This window comes from Rhinoraja longicauda, chromosome 29, assembly GCF_053455715.1.
Source record: "Rhinoraja longicauda isolate Sanriku21f chromosome 29, sRhiLon1.1, whole genome shotgun sequence".
In the NCBI taxonomy this organism is placed as follows: domain Eukaryota; kingdom Metazoa; phylum Chordata; class Chondrichthyes; order Rajiformes; family Arhynchobatidae; genus Rhinoraja; species Rhinoraja longicauda.
In genome coordinates, this window is record NC_135981.1 from 4,693,498 (window position 1) to 4,711,233 (window position 17,736).

The 17,736-nt window shown below is 43.6% G+C and overlaps 1 protein-coding gene across 1 annotated transcript in view; it reads right to left on the reverse strand.

Moving 5' to 3' along the window:
• Positions 1–599: 599 nt before the first annotated feature.
• LOC144607837 (ADP-ribosylation factor-like protein 5B) overlaps positions 600–17,736 on the reverse strand; it is a 35,509-nt gene continuing 18,372 nt past the window's right edge. Inside the window, exons 3-6 of the mRNA XM_078424964.1 lie at positions 16,617–16,764; positions 11,765–11,848; positions 10,280–10,431; positions 600–6,316 (exon numbers count right to left, since the gene is read on the reverse strand). Coding sequence (XP_078281090.1) covers positions 6,268–6,316; positions 10,280–10,431; positions 11,765–11,848; positions 16,617–16,764 — 433 coding nt within the window. The 3' untranslated portion in view covers positions 600–6,267. The remainder of the gene's footprint in view (positions 6,317–10,279; positions 10,432–11,764; positions 11,849–16,616; positions 16,765–17,736) is intronic.

Consider the following 17,736-nt stretch of genomic DNA (forward strand, 5'->3'; position numbering starts at 1 on the left):
AGGACCCTTCTTCAGACCGATTGTTGGGGGGTGGCTGGGAAGAGCAGTGGGGCAAGTGGGGAGAAAGGAGTAATGAGTAATAGGTGAACACAGGCAAGAGGATGGGGGTGCCACCATGTGTGCCGGCTGGCAGTAGATAAGACTATTCAGTGAATTTTTGTAACTTTGTCGGCACCAAAATGTGGAGACACGCAAGCTTGGTGAGGTCTACTATTCATTGCCACAGAAGGCTGTCAATGGATATTTAAGGCAGATAGATTCTTGATTAATCCAGGTGTCAGGGGTTATGGAGAGAGGGCAGGAGAATGGGGTTAGGAGGGAGAGATAGATCAGCCATGATTGAATGGTGGAGTAGACTTGAGGGGCTGAATTCTGCTCCCATTACTTGTGAACTACTTGATTTTACTGGGTTGTGAGCAAAACAAAGCATTTCACTGTAGCTAGGTACATTTGACAACAAAATATCAGAATCATTTATTATACCGTAAAATTTTGCTTTGTGAAAAAAAATAATTATCCACTCAGACACAAACCAAAACATTGATTAAAAAAAATCAAAAAGTTTATTTAAAACACATGCTGTAAAACATGTCCTTGGAATGAAAAATGTTTTGAATGTATTTTCAATGTACAGTTTGAACAGAGTGCAACAATGTTGTCAGTTACATGACCTTTTCAATACTGGCTCTCTTCTCACTTCTGAGAGTCCCCTGTTAAATATTAATACTTAAATAGATTTTTTATTTTTTTTAAACAAAAGAAAATTGATGAAGCTGACATCCGAGTGCCCACCAGAGGCAGCAAATAAAGCCACATGATCGGCGGTCTCCGGCTACCCAAAGACAAAAGTGTGATTACAAAAACGGTCTCAGGAACCAGGAAGGGAAATACATGATCACAAATACACAGACAGTACAGTGTCCATCGAGATTAAGTTCAGTTGGTGGAGGTAGAGCGTTTCCAAGAAATCCCGTGGGTCGATTTGACCTAAAGGCTCTCAAACATCTTAAAACTTCATCTATACTTAAAAATCTAAAAAGAGCTTAGTTTGAACCACTGTCCCATAGAGACAACTGTATTCTTGACAATGATTTGATTCAGAGAGATGTGCTGATTAGAGAGGTCCCTGAATGTATTGCACCATTCCAGCAGTCTCGGATGAATAAAATCACAACACAACTCCGTGATGGGTTGGCTTCATCTTCAGCACCAGGTAATCCCATGAAAATTACTGGGTTCCAACAGCATTTCATTACAATTTACACTTCAAAAAGAATATACATCCTCCTAAAGTGGATAAAATTGCTAAGGCAGATTAAAAGTCCATAAGAACCATGATTTCCCTTCTTTTTTTTGCAAGGATGTCCGCTTGTCACACCCACTGTGAAAGTAGTAATTTAAAACGAGCGCGCTCTGTTAGCTTATAGAAGTCTCACTAAAAGGCTGAATGCCCCTCTACCTACATTTGCTCTACCTACATTTTAAATGGTTTAAAAGTCTGAAAAGAGTTTACCCTGGTTTACGCTAGGAATCGCCGGATAACCAGTCTAAATATGCCTGCAGATTCGCCCTTCTGAAGAACGTAACGAAACACAAACCAAAGACAGTGAAAGACCAAAATTAAATTGTAACCATTTCTCCACAAATACTGCTCAGTGTTTTTCATTGAATAGGATCAAGAGTGATTTGGCTGGACAACCATTTGCAAATTGATCAAATTTAGCATGCTCATTGTAGCCAGTGCCCCATTCCCTCCTGCCCCTTGAATTTCAAGGAATAATAGTAACAAGCATGAAACACTGGGGGGGTTTCTAGCAACACCTCATTCTAAAACTTGCTACCCATCTACTCTCACAGGAGCCGAACAACAATGTGAAACACGGCTAAAGATGATGCACCTAGCCCCGACAGCATCAAATACATCCCGAGATCCGGACAGAGAGGAAAATCAAAGCTGTTTTTCAGCAGGAACACATTTGGGGGAAATGCTCACACAATTTTGAGCTACCCATGCCAGATGAACAAGAGGCTGTATAAACTCCACCCAGATTTCCAGTTTCAACTCCTGATGCTGCAGCATTAACAGAAAACCAAGATTGAAAAAAAAAATCAATCGATTGCTCTTAAAATATATTTTTTAAACGTAGCAAATGTACTGGTGCGGGTCGGGGGTAGGACAAGCAGAAATTCTGACAATATGCAGAACCTTTGCTCAATGAAGCTTGGAAGAGTCCACACTTATTTGGAGAGACTTCACTTCAGTGGTCACAGTTGCATTTATTCCTAGATTCCCCAGTAATATTGCAAAATGCAGGAGCTTCCAAACTAAACACGACCATCTAAAGCAAAGTGCACCTGGTACAAGCCTCCAACCCTGACTGAAGGGCCTGTGACCAGCAAAGGAGTCCTTCTTGTAAGAATCTGCCATCTCCATGCATGTAGCCACCCTGGAGAGAGACAATGATACATACAGGTCTTGCATGCCTGGATACTGTTTAATGGGACTGACTATACATTAGGACTGAAGCAGGGATGGGTGGAAATGCGACTCTGCAACGAGTCAACTACTAATGACGAGCAAGTTCAATACTTTGCTGCACTCCCACAATGTGTGTGTGAATGATGTTTAGACTTTCCTGGAGAGCCAGAAAAAATGACTCCGGTTGGTCTTGCCACAAACTCGGGTGCAACTGCATTTCCACCTAATGGTCATAAACTATACTCTTCCCCAAAACCAACTGGATAGAACTTTTTCTCAGGTCTAACAAACCCTGAGAAAAACCACCAAGAGGCACTTCACCACCACGGTATATCATCTCTCTTGTATAGCCGTACCTGGAAACAGCGTCCACGCATTGCTTATAGAAGGTGCAAAGCACACACAGGAACTGTGACCATACAACTTCATAATGGCCGAAATAATCATCGGAAGGGTGTAACAAAACTAAACCTACTGATTATTTTCAGCAGGGATAAGTCAAATTCTTAAATGAATCGGACAAAAAGAAAAATTTGTATGGAGCCTCGTTTTCCCAGCCCAATCTTGGCAAGAGTTCAACGTCCTTTTCCTCTCTTCATTTTCATGTCCCCGTTCTTTACAGAGACCAATTCTCAGGCACGGTTAAAGCCCCATGTTAACAGGCAACTTGGGCACAAGACGCAAAACGCACACCAATCCTATCTTTGCTGCCAATGACAAATTCCAGCTGCTTCACTTCATTTAAAAAGGTGGAATCTTGGCAATGAATAAAAATGTGAAAGAGCCCAGAGCAGAAGCTTGACCTTGGCTGCTGAATTTTGGCCAGAGATGAGAGAGAGTGGGACTTTGGAACTGTGTTCACTCAGAGGTGCCATGCCCCATTAAATCATTGAAGATGATCAATGCAGAAATCCTGTCACCACTAAATCCTTTAAATCAGTGGCAAGTGTGTTTAGAAAGGCAACAGTAATATTTAAATTAATAATTCAGATGGATGTAAAACGAGATTAGAGGTAGAATCGATTATCTCGATGTGCGGATCAATGTATTTGACTAAAGGAGAGAGATGGCTTCTTGAATCTATCTCAGTTACATTGTGGCTGAAGTAGTTTCAATGACATTCACACAAATCTCAGAACAGGTGCCACAGATGCAAGCTACAGAGATTCAATTGCAGTTAAAACTAGTTGCAACTGAAAAATGTCACGTTTTGCTCCAAATCCTGACATTAGTCCCATTTTGACCTTCCATCCAAGTCTAGACATTGTAAGCAACTCACCATTTATAGCAAGGTTTTCTATTTACCACCACCAGAAATGTGTCTCAGATCTTTGACAGTTTCAAACTCAGGAACCCAGCAACTTACAACATTCAACTCATCGCCAACCTGCTGCGATTTAGATGGACCCACCTAGAGAGATTTAAACGCCAAGTACAACACTTTTGAAGCACCACTGTTAAGAAACATCATCTAATTGTTTGCAAATTTATGGGCAAGTTTGCAAGCTCCAAGCATACCACCGTTCAACTACCCTGTTGGTCTTGTCACCTCTCAATTTGTGACTCCATCCTACACCACGGGGGGGGGGGGGGGGGGGGGGGGAGGAGAAGGGCTAGGAAGAGAGGAGGAATAATGGTTTAAACATTCCATGAGGATAAATTCTCATGCAAGGGTGAAAAAAGGCAGCATGGTTACATTTGGGCAAAGCTATTTTTCCACCTTTGCAGTGGACCAGAACTACAGTGACATTGGACACACAAATATCAGGCTTGGAGCATAAATATTGAAAGCTTGGGAAGTCTTCTTAGTTGACCCTTCAAGCAGATGCACAAACTCACAAGAGAAAGGACCAGCCAGGGCCAAAACTAAGGTCAGTTTGGTGGAGATGTGAATGAAACACAAAAAAACTAGAATTAGGAGTGGTGTCCAATTCTGCAAAGAAAGGCACACATATCGATTCTATCACTCAGGTACTTGATCACTGGACATCTTTGTTGGACTTGTAAGAATATCACTTCACCGTTACAACTGGAGGGCACAAAATGTCCAACTCTATTTACAGCGTGAACAAATTAAAATGCCTACTCGAGTGAAACCCAAACCCCTACCTAAATCAAATTTAGTTCGATCAGTTCCATATTCTAACCAGTGCTTCAAGCTCTCCCCCGACTTTTTTGCCTATAAATTAGTATATTGTTTGGGAAAAAAAAATCACCACATTGTAGTTTTCCACTGTTGACTTCACATGGCACTGATTCAAAAGAGGCCAGGAGGACTAGGATTGATCCCCGACTTTGGTGCTTGAAATGAGAAGTCAGCCCACTAACATCCCCAAAGGGGATTAGTACGTTGGGTAGAGATTCTGTCTGGAAGGGGAGCAGTCACCAATCTCTCCCCCAGGAACCTGGCATTTGGTGTCACACCTATACCAAAATAGTTTCATATTTCCACCCGTCTCTGTTGGATACTGTTAATGGGAGGACAAACACACGGTGCGACATTGCTGTTAATCAAATGGATTTCTGGCTATTAATGATTTAATTAGGAAACAAATTCAGATTGCAGCTGATCCTCTCAGCAAGTTTGTTCTAGTTTCTCCGGCTAATGGGTCCCATGGTTGTCCTCAACTGCGTAATTCCCATGCATGGGCTTGTTAGAAAACGCAACGTGGAAATCCTTGCACAAAACCTCAACAGCCCAATCCATTAGACAGGGTGGCATAAAGGTAGGATTTAATCGCCACTAATGTTAACTGGTTCTGCTGGGGTGATGTTTTAATAGGTGCAGGAGTAGGCCATTCGGCCCTTTGAGCCTGCACCACCATTCAATATGATCATGGCTGATCAATTATTGAATGAATGGGAGAAACAGAGCTCAGTATGAACTATCTGGGTAACTGCAAGATGGACTAGTTGAAGTACAACTCCAACTGTTGAAAGGTATGTGCCTGGTATAGTCTGCCCCAAGAGTTTTCATCCTCAATAAGCCACTAAAGAGTGCAGCAATTCATTCTATTTTAACTTTCAGGTTTCTTTAGTACAAGATTTTTTTAAAATGTGAACGTAATATGCTGAACACCGAGTCCGTTTTGTCAAATCTACTGGCATTAGTTTTGAAGTGGAAAAGAATATGGATATATCAAAGCTTCATAGCTCTGACTATTTATTCAAGCCCCACTGATCAGTGATCTTATGATATGCCACTCGTTAGAATAAAACCGGAGACGTTAAACGAGAAGCTAAATTGTTCCTGAGGTTCAAAAGAATTCATTACTCTTGGCAGTCAGGTTGGGAATTAAATGAATACCCCAAAGTCCACACACAGGTCCACGTCTCCCCACTTCAGCTGCGAGTACAAACACCAAGCCAGCCCAGCATACACATTTCTCGAGTACTCAAAAGTTACCCTGGAAATTTCAGAGCACGGCACACTGCAAGCAACTTTATCCTTTCACTTTCCTGACCCCAGCCTGCACGCTTCCACGGTTTAGTGTTGGGTTTCCAGGAGAATTCAGTCAATTAGTTTGTTCTGCATCTTAAAATCCAGCACATTCGCACAAGGCCTTTCTTTCCAGCGATTTTGGTCCACCAGGGTTGGTTGTCCTTCAGTTCTGGGGCCAACTGCTTCGATTAGAAAGGATTCTCTGTGCGTCATGATTCAAGTGCCCAGCCTCAGGCCACCCTTCCAGTGGTTTAAGATCTGTCTTCTAAGAACAAGGCATGGAGCCAATGCACCTGGTTAATGGCGACTCAATTCTTTCCAAAGCTCTTTTTTGGCTTGCAAATAACTATTTTGCTGATGTTTTCATTGTCATCCATTCCAACCCTTGGCCCAACCTGAAAGTGCAAGAAATAAAAGAATAAATATACCACACTAGATTCAAACCTTGTGTAAAAGCCGACAGGTCTGGAGTACAATTAAGAGTTAGAGTTGTAATTTTCTTCACGATATACACAATTCCTCTGGCCCCACCAGCCCAGGTTTTGTAAACTCTGCTCAAAACATTTAGCCCAACTGACCAATGCCAGTTTATACCCCACTGGCACAAGCTCAAAAACTGCAGTCTGGCCGTGGCAATATGATGGTAAGTCAGTGGACAGCACAGTGGCACGGCAGAGTTGCTGTCTTAGTGCCAGACACCGATGCCCCATCCTGACTACGTGTCTGCACAGAGTTTGTACGTTCTCCCCATTACTGAGTGGGTTTTCTCCAGGTGCCCAGGTTTCCTCCCACATTTCAAAGATGATAATGATAGAACTTTATTTATCCCAGGATGGAAATTGGTCTGCCAACCGTCATAAAACACAAGATACATGAAATTAAAGTGACGCGTGCAAAGGATTGGGATTGGGGGGGGGGGGCAATCTACCCCACGACAGAAGGGGAGCAGTTTAGTTTGATAGTCACAGGGAAAAAGAATCTCCCGTGGCATTCTGTACTGCATCTTGGTGGAAAGACGTGCAAGTTTGTAGATTCATTGGCTTCTATAATTTGTCCCTAGTGTGTAGGACAGAACTAGTGTACAGGGATCGCTGGTCAGCGTGGACTCGGTGGGCTGAAACGCCTGTTTCTATTTTGTATCGCTAGGCTAAGCTTAAAAAAACAGCCAGATTTCTGGACCATGCTGGCCAAATCCAGTGGAGTTCAAATACCACAGCATGGCAACTAGGGAATTTAAATAATTCAACAAGTCCAGAATTAAGATGCTTGTCTATAATGGCACCCTTCAAAATATCATCATCATCAAAACCCACTTGGTTCACTAATGCCCCCAAGGAAGGAAAACTACCTGGTCTGACCTGCAGCCAACTCACAAAACCCAATGTGATTGACCCTTAATCAGATCTGGCTGAACGCCAACCTCTTCAGCAATGTCCACATCCAGTGCATGAATAATAATCGGACCCGATCAGAGTCACAGAATCAGATCAGAGCTTAAGTCACAGAAGCAGAATTAGGCCATGCAGCCCATCAAGTCTGCGCCACCATCAATCATGGCTGATCTATCTTTCTCCTCTCAACCCCCATTCTCCTGCCTTCTCCCCATAACCCTCGACACCCGTACTAATCAAGAATCTGTCAATCTCCACCTTCAAAATATCTGCTGACTTGCCTTCCACAGCAGTCTGTGGGCAGACATAGACGAAGAAACTGCAGATGCTGGAATCATGAGCAAAACACAAAGTGCCTGGAGGAACTCGGTGGACCAGGCAGCATATCTGTGAAGAGAATGGGTCAGTTTGAAGAAGCGCCCGACTCAAAATGTCACCTATCCACTCCGTCCAGACACTGCCTGACCTGTCGACTTCCTCCAACATTTTACAAACCGTATCACTGTAGCTTGTTCCTATCTCCCTCATGTACTTACCAATCTCACTCAAACATTGCAGATCTATTCTCCCACTGTCCCACATTCACAGGTACATGGGTTCCCCCCCCGAATTCCTTACTGAACCTTTTCCTCTTCAACATTGACAACCTTAATTAGAATTATAATGACACTTATAAAATGGAACAGGAAATCATGGGTGGCAAATGAAGTCCAAGGATGTCACGTGTTTTGTGTATGCGTGAGATCTGATTTATTGGCAGGCACTCTGGTGGGATGAACGTCAAACACTAAGGTAGACAAAATGCTGGAGTAACTCAGTGGGTCAGCAGGGGCCCGCCCCCTCCCCTGACATCAGTCTGAAGGAGGGTCTCGACCCGAAACATCACCCATTCCTTCTCTCCCGAGATGCTGCCTGACCCGCAGGATTTTGTGTCTACCTTCGATTTAAACCAGCATCTGATGTTTTTTTTCCCTACACATCAAACACTTCTAGATCATAACTCGTGCTAGTGCAGAATCATCTTAATTCAGGCAAGGATAAATAAGACCCGACTCAAATATATTCCCCGATATTCTTTGTTACTGGGTCTAAATAACTGCCCAGAGCAGAGTGCCTTCACCAAAGGGACTGCAGCAGATCAAGAAAGTGGCTCACCACCATCAGTCTGAAGAAGGGTCTCGACCCAAAACGTCACCCATTCCTTCTCTCCTGAGATGCTGCCTGACCTGCTGAGTTACTCCAGCATTTTGTGAAATAAATACCTTCGACTTGTACCAGCATCTGCAGTTATTTTCTTACACCATCAAGAGCAAATAGGGGTGGCCATTCAACCGTGCCACATTGCTCAGATCCCAAAGACGAATATTAAACTGAAGCCCACTATTGCATTGATATTCCATAAGCAATAATAACTGAAGATAAAAATCTATTTGGGTGGAAGGCAATTTATTGCCTGCCCCTTTTTTTTTTTACAACCTAAAGTATACAGTTAATGGCATTGATATGCACAGGAATCTTGGGCTCTGGGTCCAATTCTCCCTGAAAGTGGCTATACAAGTCGATAGTGGTAAAAGCAGCTTGCCTTTATTGATCGGGGCATTGACTACACTAGTCAGGAAGTCATGTTGCAACTTTATAATAAACTTTGATTGGACCATATTTGGAGAATTGTGCACTGTTCTGGTCGCCCCATGCCAAGGAGGACATGGAGGCTTTGGAGAAGGTGCTGAAGAGGTCCATCAGAATGCTGCCTCAACTCGAGGGCATTAATAAGAGGTTGGGCCACCTGGATCATCGGAGGATGAGGGGAGACCCGATAAATATATTAAAAAAGTTATGAAGCCCAACAGTCAGTCAGAACCTAATTTCCAGGGTGGAAATGTCAAAGATTAGAGGGCACTGCTTTCTTTAATGTGCGAGGGCAAAGATGAAAGATGAGCAGCGCAAGGTTGTTTTTTACCAGGGTGGATGCCTGGATTGCACTGCCAGGGGTGGTGGACGTAGATAACATAGTGGTACACATGAGATTTTTAGATAGGCACATGGACGTGCATGGAATGAAGGGATCTGGATCACATACAGCCAGAGGAGAGGAGTTTAATTTGAGATCGTGCTTGGCACAAACATGAAAGGCCTGTTCCAGTGTTGCACCATACTAGGTTCATTGTACACATTTGGCAGGTAAATCCTCACAGCATCAGAATCGTGTCCAGGCCCACCGCCGATTTCACAGCACCCATGGCCCCAGTGCTGTGCCATACTATCCATTTTGCAGGACCAGAGGCAACTTCCTTTGGGGGCCACAATAACCTGTCTGCAAAGTCGGCCTCAGAAGTCCGCGATGGGAATGGATCTGCCGGTTCCAGACAGGCTGGAGTCCCAGAGCCCTGGCCGTAGGTGGCAAATTCAGCCCGCCGATCGGCACGGAAGTCCCGACGAGGTTGAAATCAGTCACCTCACCCAGCCTCGGCGGCACAATTTGTGGGCTTCCGGGGTTGGGGGGGCAGATTCAAGTGCACTCTCGAAACGTTATCCAGATGAAAGGAGACACCAGTCCCATATGAATATACCAGACTGCTTTCAAAGCATCTCTTATTGATGCTGGAGTCATTGAAAACCATTATTTGCCAATACCATTTACTCTGCAACCCAGCACGTCTCAACAATTGACAGTTTAATGCACTTCCTGCTTTGTTGTAAAAACGAGTGGTTGGAGAAGTTAAACTTTAATCTACAAGGCACTTTTAAACAAACTTTTTAAAATCTGATTCGAGCATAATCTGACTAGTACAAAGAGACTAAATGCTTCAATGATAGGTAGCGCTATTTCAGGATCATACCCGAACTAGTTCAGATATTAAAGCTAATTTTATGGATTTCAAACACTTTTATTGTACAGCCAGTCACATTGAAATGAAAAATAAACCATTCTTCCTCGGGGCAAGCACCAGCACTTGCAATACTAACCCTTCTCCTGTGAGTGCACAACACGCCTGTATATGCCATGGATGATCTTTAATGGACGTTAATGTTAGAAACTTGGAGATTTCAGCTGCCGACATAGAGTTCATCATGTCCTGCTTATTGGCAAACACCAGCACAGCTGCCTTCCTGAGGTCCTGCCAGGGAGAACAAGATAGTGTTATAAGCCTTGAATAACAGTAATACCGTAGAGAGGAGCATTCCATCACCAACACTGGAAAATAGGGAAAAGCAGATCAGGTTGTTGGATTTAGCTTAGTTTAGAGATACAGCGCGGAAACCGGCCCTCCGAGTCCGCGCTGACCAGCGATCCCCGTACATTAACACTATCTTACACGCACTAGGGACTATTTACACTTATACAGAGTATACAAACCCAAGCCAATTAACCTACAAACCTGCACGTCTTTGGAGTGTGGCAGGAAACCGAAGATCTCGGAGAAAACCCACCTGGTCATGGTGAGAACGCACAAACTCTGTACCGACAGCACCCCGTAGTCAGGATCGAACCCGTGTCCCTGGCACTGCAAGCGCTGTAAGGCAGAAACTCTACCCTGCCGCCCTATCGTATCCAGTCTCAGCATTCAAACCCCTTGAACGTGATTAACAAACAACCCCATTTACGTTAATGAGACAGCACAAGGTGCAGAGCAGGTAGAGCTGCTGCCTCACTGTTGAGCTGGATCTCACGTGCATTACTTTATTGTATCAGTTCACCACGAGGGAACTTGTGAAGTGCTTTGATAAAATCCATGTACACAACATGCACGGCTCTAATCTCTATCATTGCCGTCTCCTCAAAGAAATGGAGGTCACCCAAAAGCCGAGGTCAGCTCTCACCTACGATGTTGTGTACTTTCGTGTTCGCCCTGTGATCGTGCCAAATTCCCTCCATATGCCAAAGGCACACGCAATGTTGGCTTCATTTGCCAGTTAATTAGCCCAGCATGTAGGTGAGGCGCAGAATATTGCAGGGGGAGATTGATGGGAATGATGGGGAGGGGCGGAAATACAAAGCCCGGTTCCGCGGCCGGCTGCCTGTCGGGGCTCGGCAAAGCCACGCACAGCCCTCCGACGGTTTCCGCCGCGCGGCCCAGTGTCTGTCATCGCCGGTGGCACCTCAGGCCTTCGGGGATGAGCAGGGCCAGGTTCGGCGTTGGCTTCCCCAACAGTCTGCAGTCTGTCAGTCTAATGGCAAACCCCGATGGGCAGCTGGCCATGGGAATGAGGCATGGCACAGACCAAGGAACCAGCAACAATGCTGCTCGGCAGCAAGTTCCAAAAAGTTGAACCATTTTTGCACTGGACAACAAGTTTGCTAGACATTAGGTGACAAATGGATGAATGAGATTCAGTGGATGATCCAATGCAGCACATTGAAAACAATGCAGTACTGGTAAAAAAAAAATCATTTTTCCTCTTGCATTTCACCGTTAATTTATATGGTTTCACATAAGAAGCAAATTGTACCTCATGTGCCAGCATTTTGTAGAGTTCCTCTTTTGTAAGTGTGAGTCGCTCTCTGTCGGTGCTGTCCACAACCAGAATGACGAACTGAAAATAACAAATATACATGATAATCACATCTGTTTTATGCACACTTCCAATTTACTTAACCATTACTCTTTTTAACAGCGAATCCTGCCATGAATTCACATGCTGGAATCTGTCCTTTCATGTGCTGCTGGTCCTGTTCATTTTATAAATCCCCACTCATGGAGTGTGGGCATCGCTAGAAAAGCCAGCATTTACTGTTTATCCCAAACTCTTAAGACCGGCGCAATGGTGGAGTCGCTGCCTTACAGTGCCACTGATCTGGGTTCAATCCTGACTAAACAGTGTCATAGTGTTGTGCAAGGAGTTTATATCACTGACTAGTCAAATGTGACAAAGTGTCATTCATTGTACATTCTTCGCGTGACCATGTGGGTTTTCTCCCAGAGCTGTGGTTTCCTGCGACACTCCAAAAATGTACAGGTTTGTAGGTTAATTGGTTTTGAAGCAGATTGTGTGTAGGATAGTATTAGTGTCATTAGTATCACTGGTTGGCGCAGGCTCTGGACCAAAGGACCTGTATCTCTAAACTACCCCCTGCTAGGCAAGTATACTTGTTATACGGTTTCAGGTCTGGGGTTACTGAGCTAAAGACCAGCAGAGGCAATCAGTTAAGTTTCCAACCTTAAACAGACCTGGCAGCTTCATGAAAGCTAACCAACAGATTTGATTGCTATGCAAACACTAGAGTGCAAGAACAGTGCCAGCAAAGTTCGAACTTTGCCAGCTTATTCAGAGGGGAGGTTTGTACAAATGCACAATCAGAACTAGTCTGACTGATCACTATAGCTGTTGGCTTCTCAAGAGATATTTTACAGCATAAAATCAGAAACCTTAGAGAAGGCGATGGCACACAGGTTCTTGTGTAAAACATTCAGTATGAAACATTAACAGTTTCTTTCCACCACAGATAGGGCCCAACTTGCTCAATATTTCCATCATCTTCTGTTTTCATCTAATTTGATCCCAATGGTCAATAAGACTTGTGATAGTGCATCCTTAAACACAAGACAGTTCCAGCAGATCCTTGCACACTGAACCCTACATTGTGATCCTAGAAAATGTTCCATGAGACATTTGTAAAAAGAATTGTATAGGAAGGAACAGCAGATGCTGGTTTATGCCGAAGATAGACAAAGTGCTGGAGCAACTCAGCAGGTCAGGTAGAATCTCTGAGGAAAGGAACAGTTGACGTTTTAGGTCGGAACCCTTCAGACTGTAGAATTATATTTACTTTTTCCACAAATTCAATCAGAATTTTTTTCTGGTTTCTCAAATTTGTGTCACGATTTTTAAAAAAAATGTAAAGTCAAATTTACATTATCCGAACAGCCACAATGAAGAGTTCAACTGAACTGTAATCCATTAACACCATCTTCAGGTAATTAAAAAAAATGAAAAGGATTTGCATGTTGGGAGGGAATTGCATTCACTAAAGAAAGCAAGAGACCAAAGGAATATATCTAAAGTTTTTGCCAAGAGCCAGTAGGAAGAGGTGCTGCTCTCATTTCGATGATAGGATTAGGTTCTGGAAAGCTCTTCTCAAAAGATTCAAAAGCAGCTCCCAAAAGGTAATTAGCCCACAAATGAATTTTTGTCAAGAAACCGTTGATAAAAAGAATCATGTTTACTTTTTCCACAAATTCTGTTGAGGAATTTTTTGGTAATTCAAACTTGTGGCATGATTTACAAAATCTACAAAGACAAATAATTTCCATTATCCGAACAGCCATCATGAAGGACAAAAATAGACAAAGCTCTTGGGAAGGCAGTGATTAGTCAAGAGTCAAGGGCTTTTTGTCGTCATATGCCCAAAACCATGAAATTCTTTACTAGCAGCAGCACAACAGATAAGCTGCTCTTTCAAGAATGATCTGTGGCTCCTACACTGGACGAGTCTAGGACTAAAATATGGGGAAAATAAATTTGTTAAAATGAATAGTTGGCCATATGACACTGAAGTCTCAGCACCTCGTGCACACTTGACACAGACCTGTTGTGTTTTTTGGTCCGTGCCCCAAGATAGAAATTTGATGACTTTTTTGTTTTGCCAACTTCGCTTTTAAGTAATAAAAATAGCTGACGTGGAAAATATTTGCAGTATTAGTCCCTCCAGATGAAAGTATTGGAAATAAAAACAATTTTGCAGATACTTTTATATTTTACGCTTCTCAGGATGGGTTAGGGAATAATTGAGCCGACTCAGCACACTGGCAGTGTTTGCACATCACAACAGAGGAACTGGTTCCGTGCTGTGACCGACCCATAAACTGCTGATGCTAGGACAACGTTATTCGAGTGATTAAATCACCGAGGGTAAGAAGGAACTGCAAATGCTGGTTTACACCCAAGATAGACAAAATGCTGGAGTAACTCAGCGGGCCAAGCAGCATCTCGGGAGAGAAGGAATGGGTGACGTTTCGGGTCGAGACCCTTCTTCAGAATGCCGAGTCTCGACACGAAACATCCCCCATTCCTTCTCTCCAGAGATGCTGCCTGTCCCGCTGATTAAATCACCTTGATGGAATTAAACAGATTTGGGTATAATTCCCAAGGGCTCTCTTTTCTTGGCAGGGGAGACAAAGATTTGATATTTTTAAGAACTTAGAACACTTGAAAGATACCACATAGCGATGGAAACGTGGCAATGTTGTACAGCCTCAGAAAATCTACTACTTTATTTACGGTACAACTGTTGCACCCTTACACATGATTGTGCTTATGTATAGCGTGATTTTACTGTATTGTATGCAAAACAAAGCATTTCACAGTACATTTCTATGCAGCAACAAACACTTGTAATTTTGTCTACTCTATGCAAATTTCTGCCAATGGGACGTGGCAGTTTAGAGACCAGAAGCCAGCTCATGAATCTGCAGAGCCAAAATAAACATTTCCCCTCGATGGAGGGCAAAGTGGATTCACCAATACAAGTAGGAAGGAACTGTAGATGTTGGTTTAAATTGACGATAGACACAAAAAGCTGGATTAACTCAGTGGGACAGGCAGCATCTCTGGTCGGAAGGAATGGGTGACGTTTTGGGTCGAGACCCTTCTTCAGACTCACGTTTCGCGTCGAGACCCGAAAAGCCACCCATTCCTTCCTTCCTGAGATGCTGCCTGTCCTGCTGAGTTTCGCTGATATGATACTGGTCATGTCAAGTGGATTGGGCATATACTATTTGACAGCAACATGTTTGATGTATTCTAGGGATGCCTGGGCTACCCGTGCACCCAGTTCCAAGAGAAGCTGTGGATAAAACCAAGATTCTGTTTATACCAATTCCCAGTAGAACGACAGTGGCGTAGTGGTAAAGTTGCTGCCTTACAATGCCGGACACCCAGGCCCGACCCCGACTACGGGTGCTTCTGCATGGACTTTGTGTGTTCTCGGGGTGCCCTGGTCTCATCCCACATTCTAAAGACATGTGGGTTTGGAGGCTAATTGGCTTCTGTAAAAGGTTCTCCCTGGTGTGTCGGATAGAACTAGTGTACGGGTGACCACTGTACAGGTGACCCTTTGGGCCTCTTTCCATGCTGTATCTCTAAATGAACCTAAAGTGCCTGATGTACTTCTGATCTAAGAATTTAACCGACTGAATACCAAAGCATGTAGGTTTTACTTACAAAAAAACATGACAAGGTGAGCTGCATTAGGTCGCACAATTGGTAAATCTCTGCAGGTCAAAGCATTGTCTCAATGTTTTCACATAAAACAGCACCATATGTTCATGAGATCTCAGAGCAGAATGAAGACATTTTGCCATTCAGTCACAGCTGATCGATCTTTCCCTCTCAACCGCATTCTCCTGCCTTCTCCCCACAACCCCCGACCCTTATTAATGAAGAATCTGTCAATGTGCACCTTAAAAATACCCAATGACTAGCCTACCACAGCCTATCTGTGACAATAAATTCCACACGTTCATCACCCTCCGCATCTCCTTCCTAAAAATCTCCTTGATATGAAATTGTTACCAGCACACTCTGCTGTACAATTATCATCAGAGGTGCCATTGCAAAGTAACTGATGTACTGTGAAGACAAAAACCAAAGGTGACATTCAGTTCCTCGATAGTATAGAAACCCATGGTGCCAAGGGCCAAAACAACCACATCCTATCTTCCTGGTTGAGCAGGCGAGGGAAGGATGGGGTCAGGGGAGATGATCAATACAAGATAGCAGAATGATCAGGTTACCCAGCAGGGAAAAAGGTGCATGCAGTTATTCAGCAGCATGGGCAAAGTGTGTAAGGTTGCTACATAATACAGATGATCTACTAGATACTCATGAAATAAGTAATTTGCCTGTAACAGTAATTAAAGAGCATCAGGACAAACTAGTCACATGCTGTGCTCTCTTGCACACAAACTAGTTTTAAGGCCAAGCTTCCCGATTTACTCAAATCTTTCAATCAAAATACTACAATTAGATCACTCCTTTGATCTTAGTGTAAATTTACTCGATGCAACCAGCATAATTTTGGTTAATCAATATGGCCGCCAATCTAACTCTTTTATCCCCTCCATCTCTTACTGCACCCATCTACCAACCCAACACCCTTTACTTGTACTACAATTAGTCTGAAGGGCCCCAACCCAAAACGTCGCCCGTCCATTTCCTCCATAGATGCTGCCTAACCCGCCAAGTTATTCCAGCATCGGCAGTCCCTCGCGTCTGCAAGCTTTCATTTCTCCTGCACAGTGGGATCCAGCCAGAGTTCAATACAACCACCATACTTTTGACCACGTCCAAAGAGTTCACGTACCTCTGTGTTTGTGTAATACGTACTCCACATTGAACGCAGCATGTCCTGCCCACCAATATCCCACATTAAGAAATGAGTGTTCTTTACAACTATTTCTTCCACGTTGCTGCCGATTGTGGGCGATGTATGGACCACCTCATTCATCAGGCTGAGGGAATCAAGCGGACAATTAGGTTGTAGACGGAAGCCATCCATTGCATCCCAAGAGGAAAACTTGGGAGACTTAAATTCAGTTATTTACAGTCTGGAGACAGCATTGCATTCAGCATAGGGAATTGTACAGCAAAGAATTACAAACTGGTTGTCTGGCACTAACTTGTGCAAAAATACTTAAATACCAGGGCTGCTCCAGAATTGTTCTTTACTCAACAAACAAAAAATTATGGCAGTATTTCTCCTCAGCAAAAAAAAACAATTTAATCCTTCACATCACACTTAAAACAGTAATAAAAATAATCCACTTCCTCCATGGTACAGAAACAGGCAGTGGCAAGGACTTAACCACCCTCATCCTATCCTCCTGGTCGGGCAGGCAAGGAACGTGTGGGGGTCAGGGGAGACAATAAATACAAGATAGCAATATAGACAATATATGATCAGGTTACCTAGCACGGAAAAAGGTGCATGCAATTATTCAGTATGGGAATAGTGTTTGGGGTTTCTTGGCACGGTAGCGCAGCGGTAGAGTTGCTGCTTTACAGCGAATGCAGCGCTGGAGACTCAGGTTCGATCCTGACTACGGGTGCTAAACTGTAAGGAGTTTGTACGTTCTCCCCGTGACCTGCGTGGGTTTTCTCCGAGATCTTCGGTTTCCTCCCACACTCCAAAGACGTACAGGTATGTAGGTTAATTGGCTGGGTAAATGTAAAAATTATCCGTAGTGGGTGTAGGATAGTGTTAATGTATGGGATCGCTGGGTGGCACGGACTTGGTGGGCCGAAAAGGCCTGTTTCCGGCTGTATATATATATGATGATATGATATGATCTATTGGATACCCATGCGAAATATGTCATTTGCCTATAACAGCAACTTAAAAGAGCACTAGGAGGTGCAGACCAGTCACATGCTGTGCCCTCTCACACACGACTAGTTTTAAGGCTAAGAGTCCCTGTTTACTC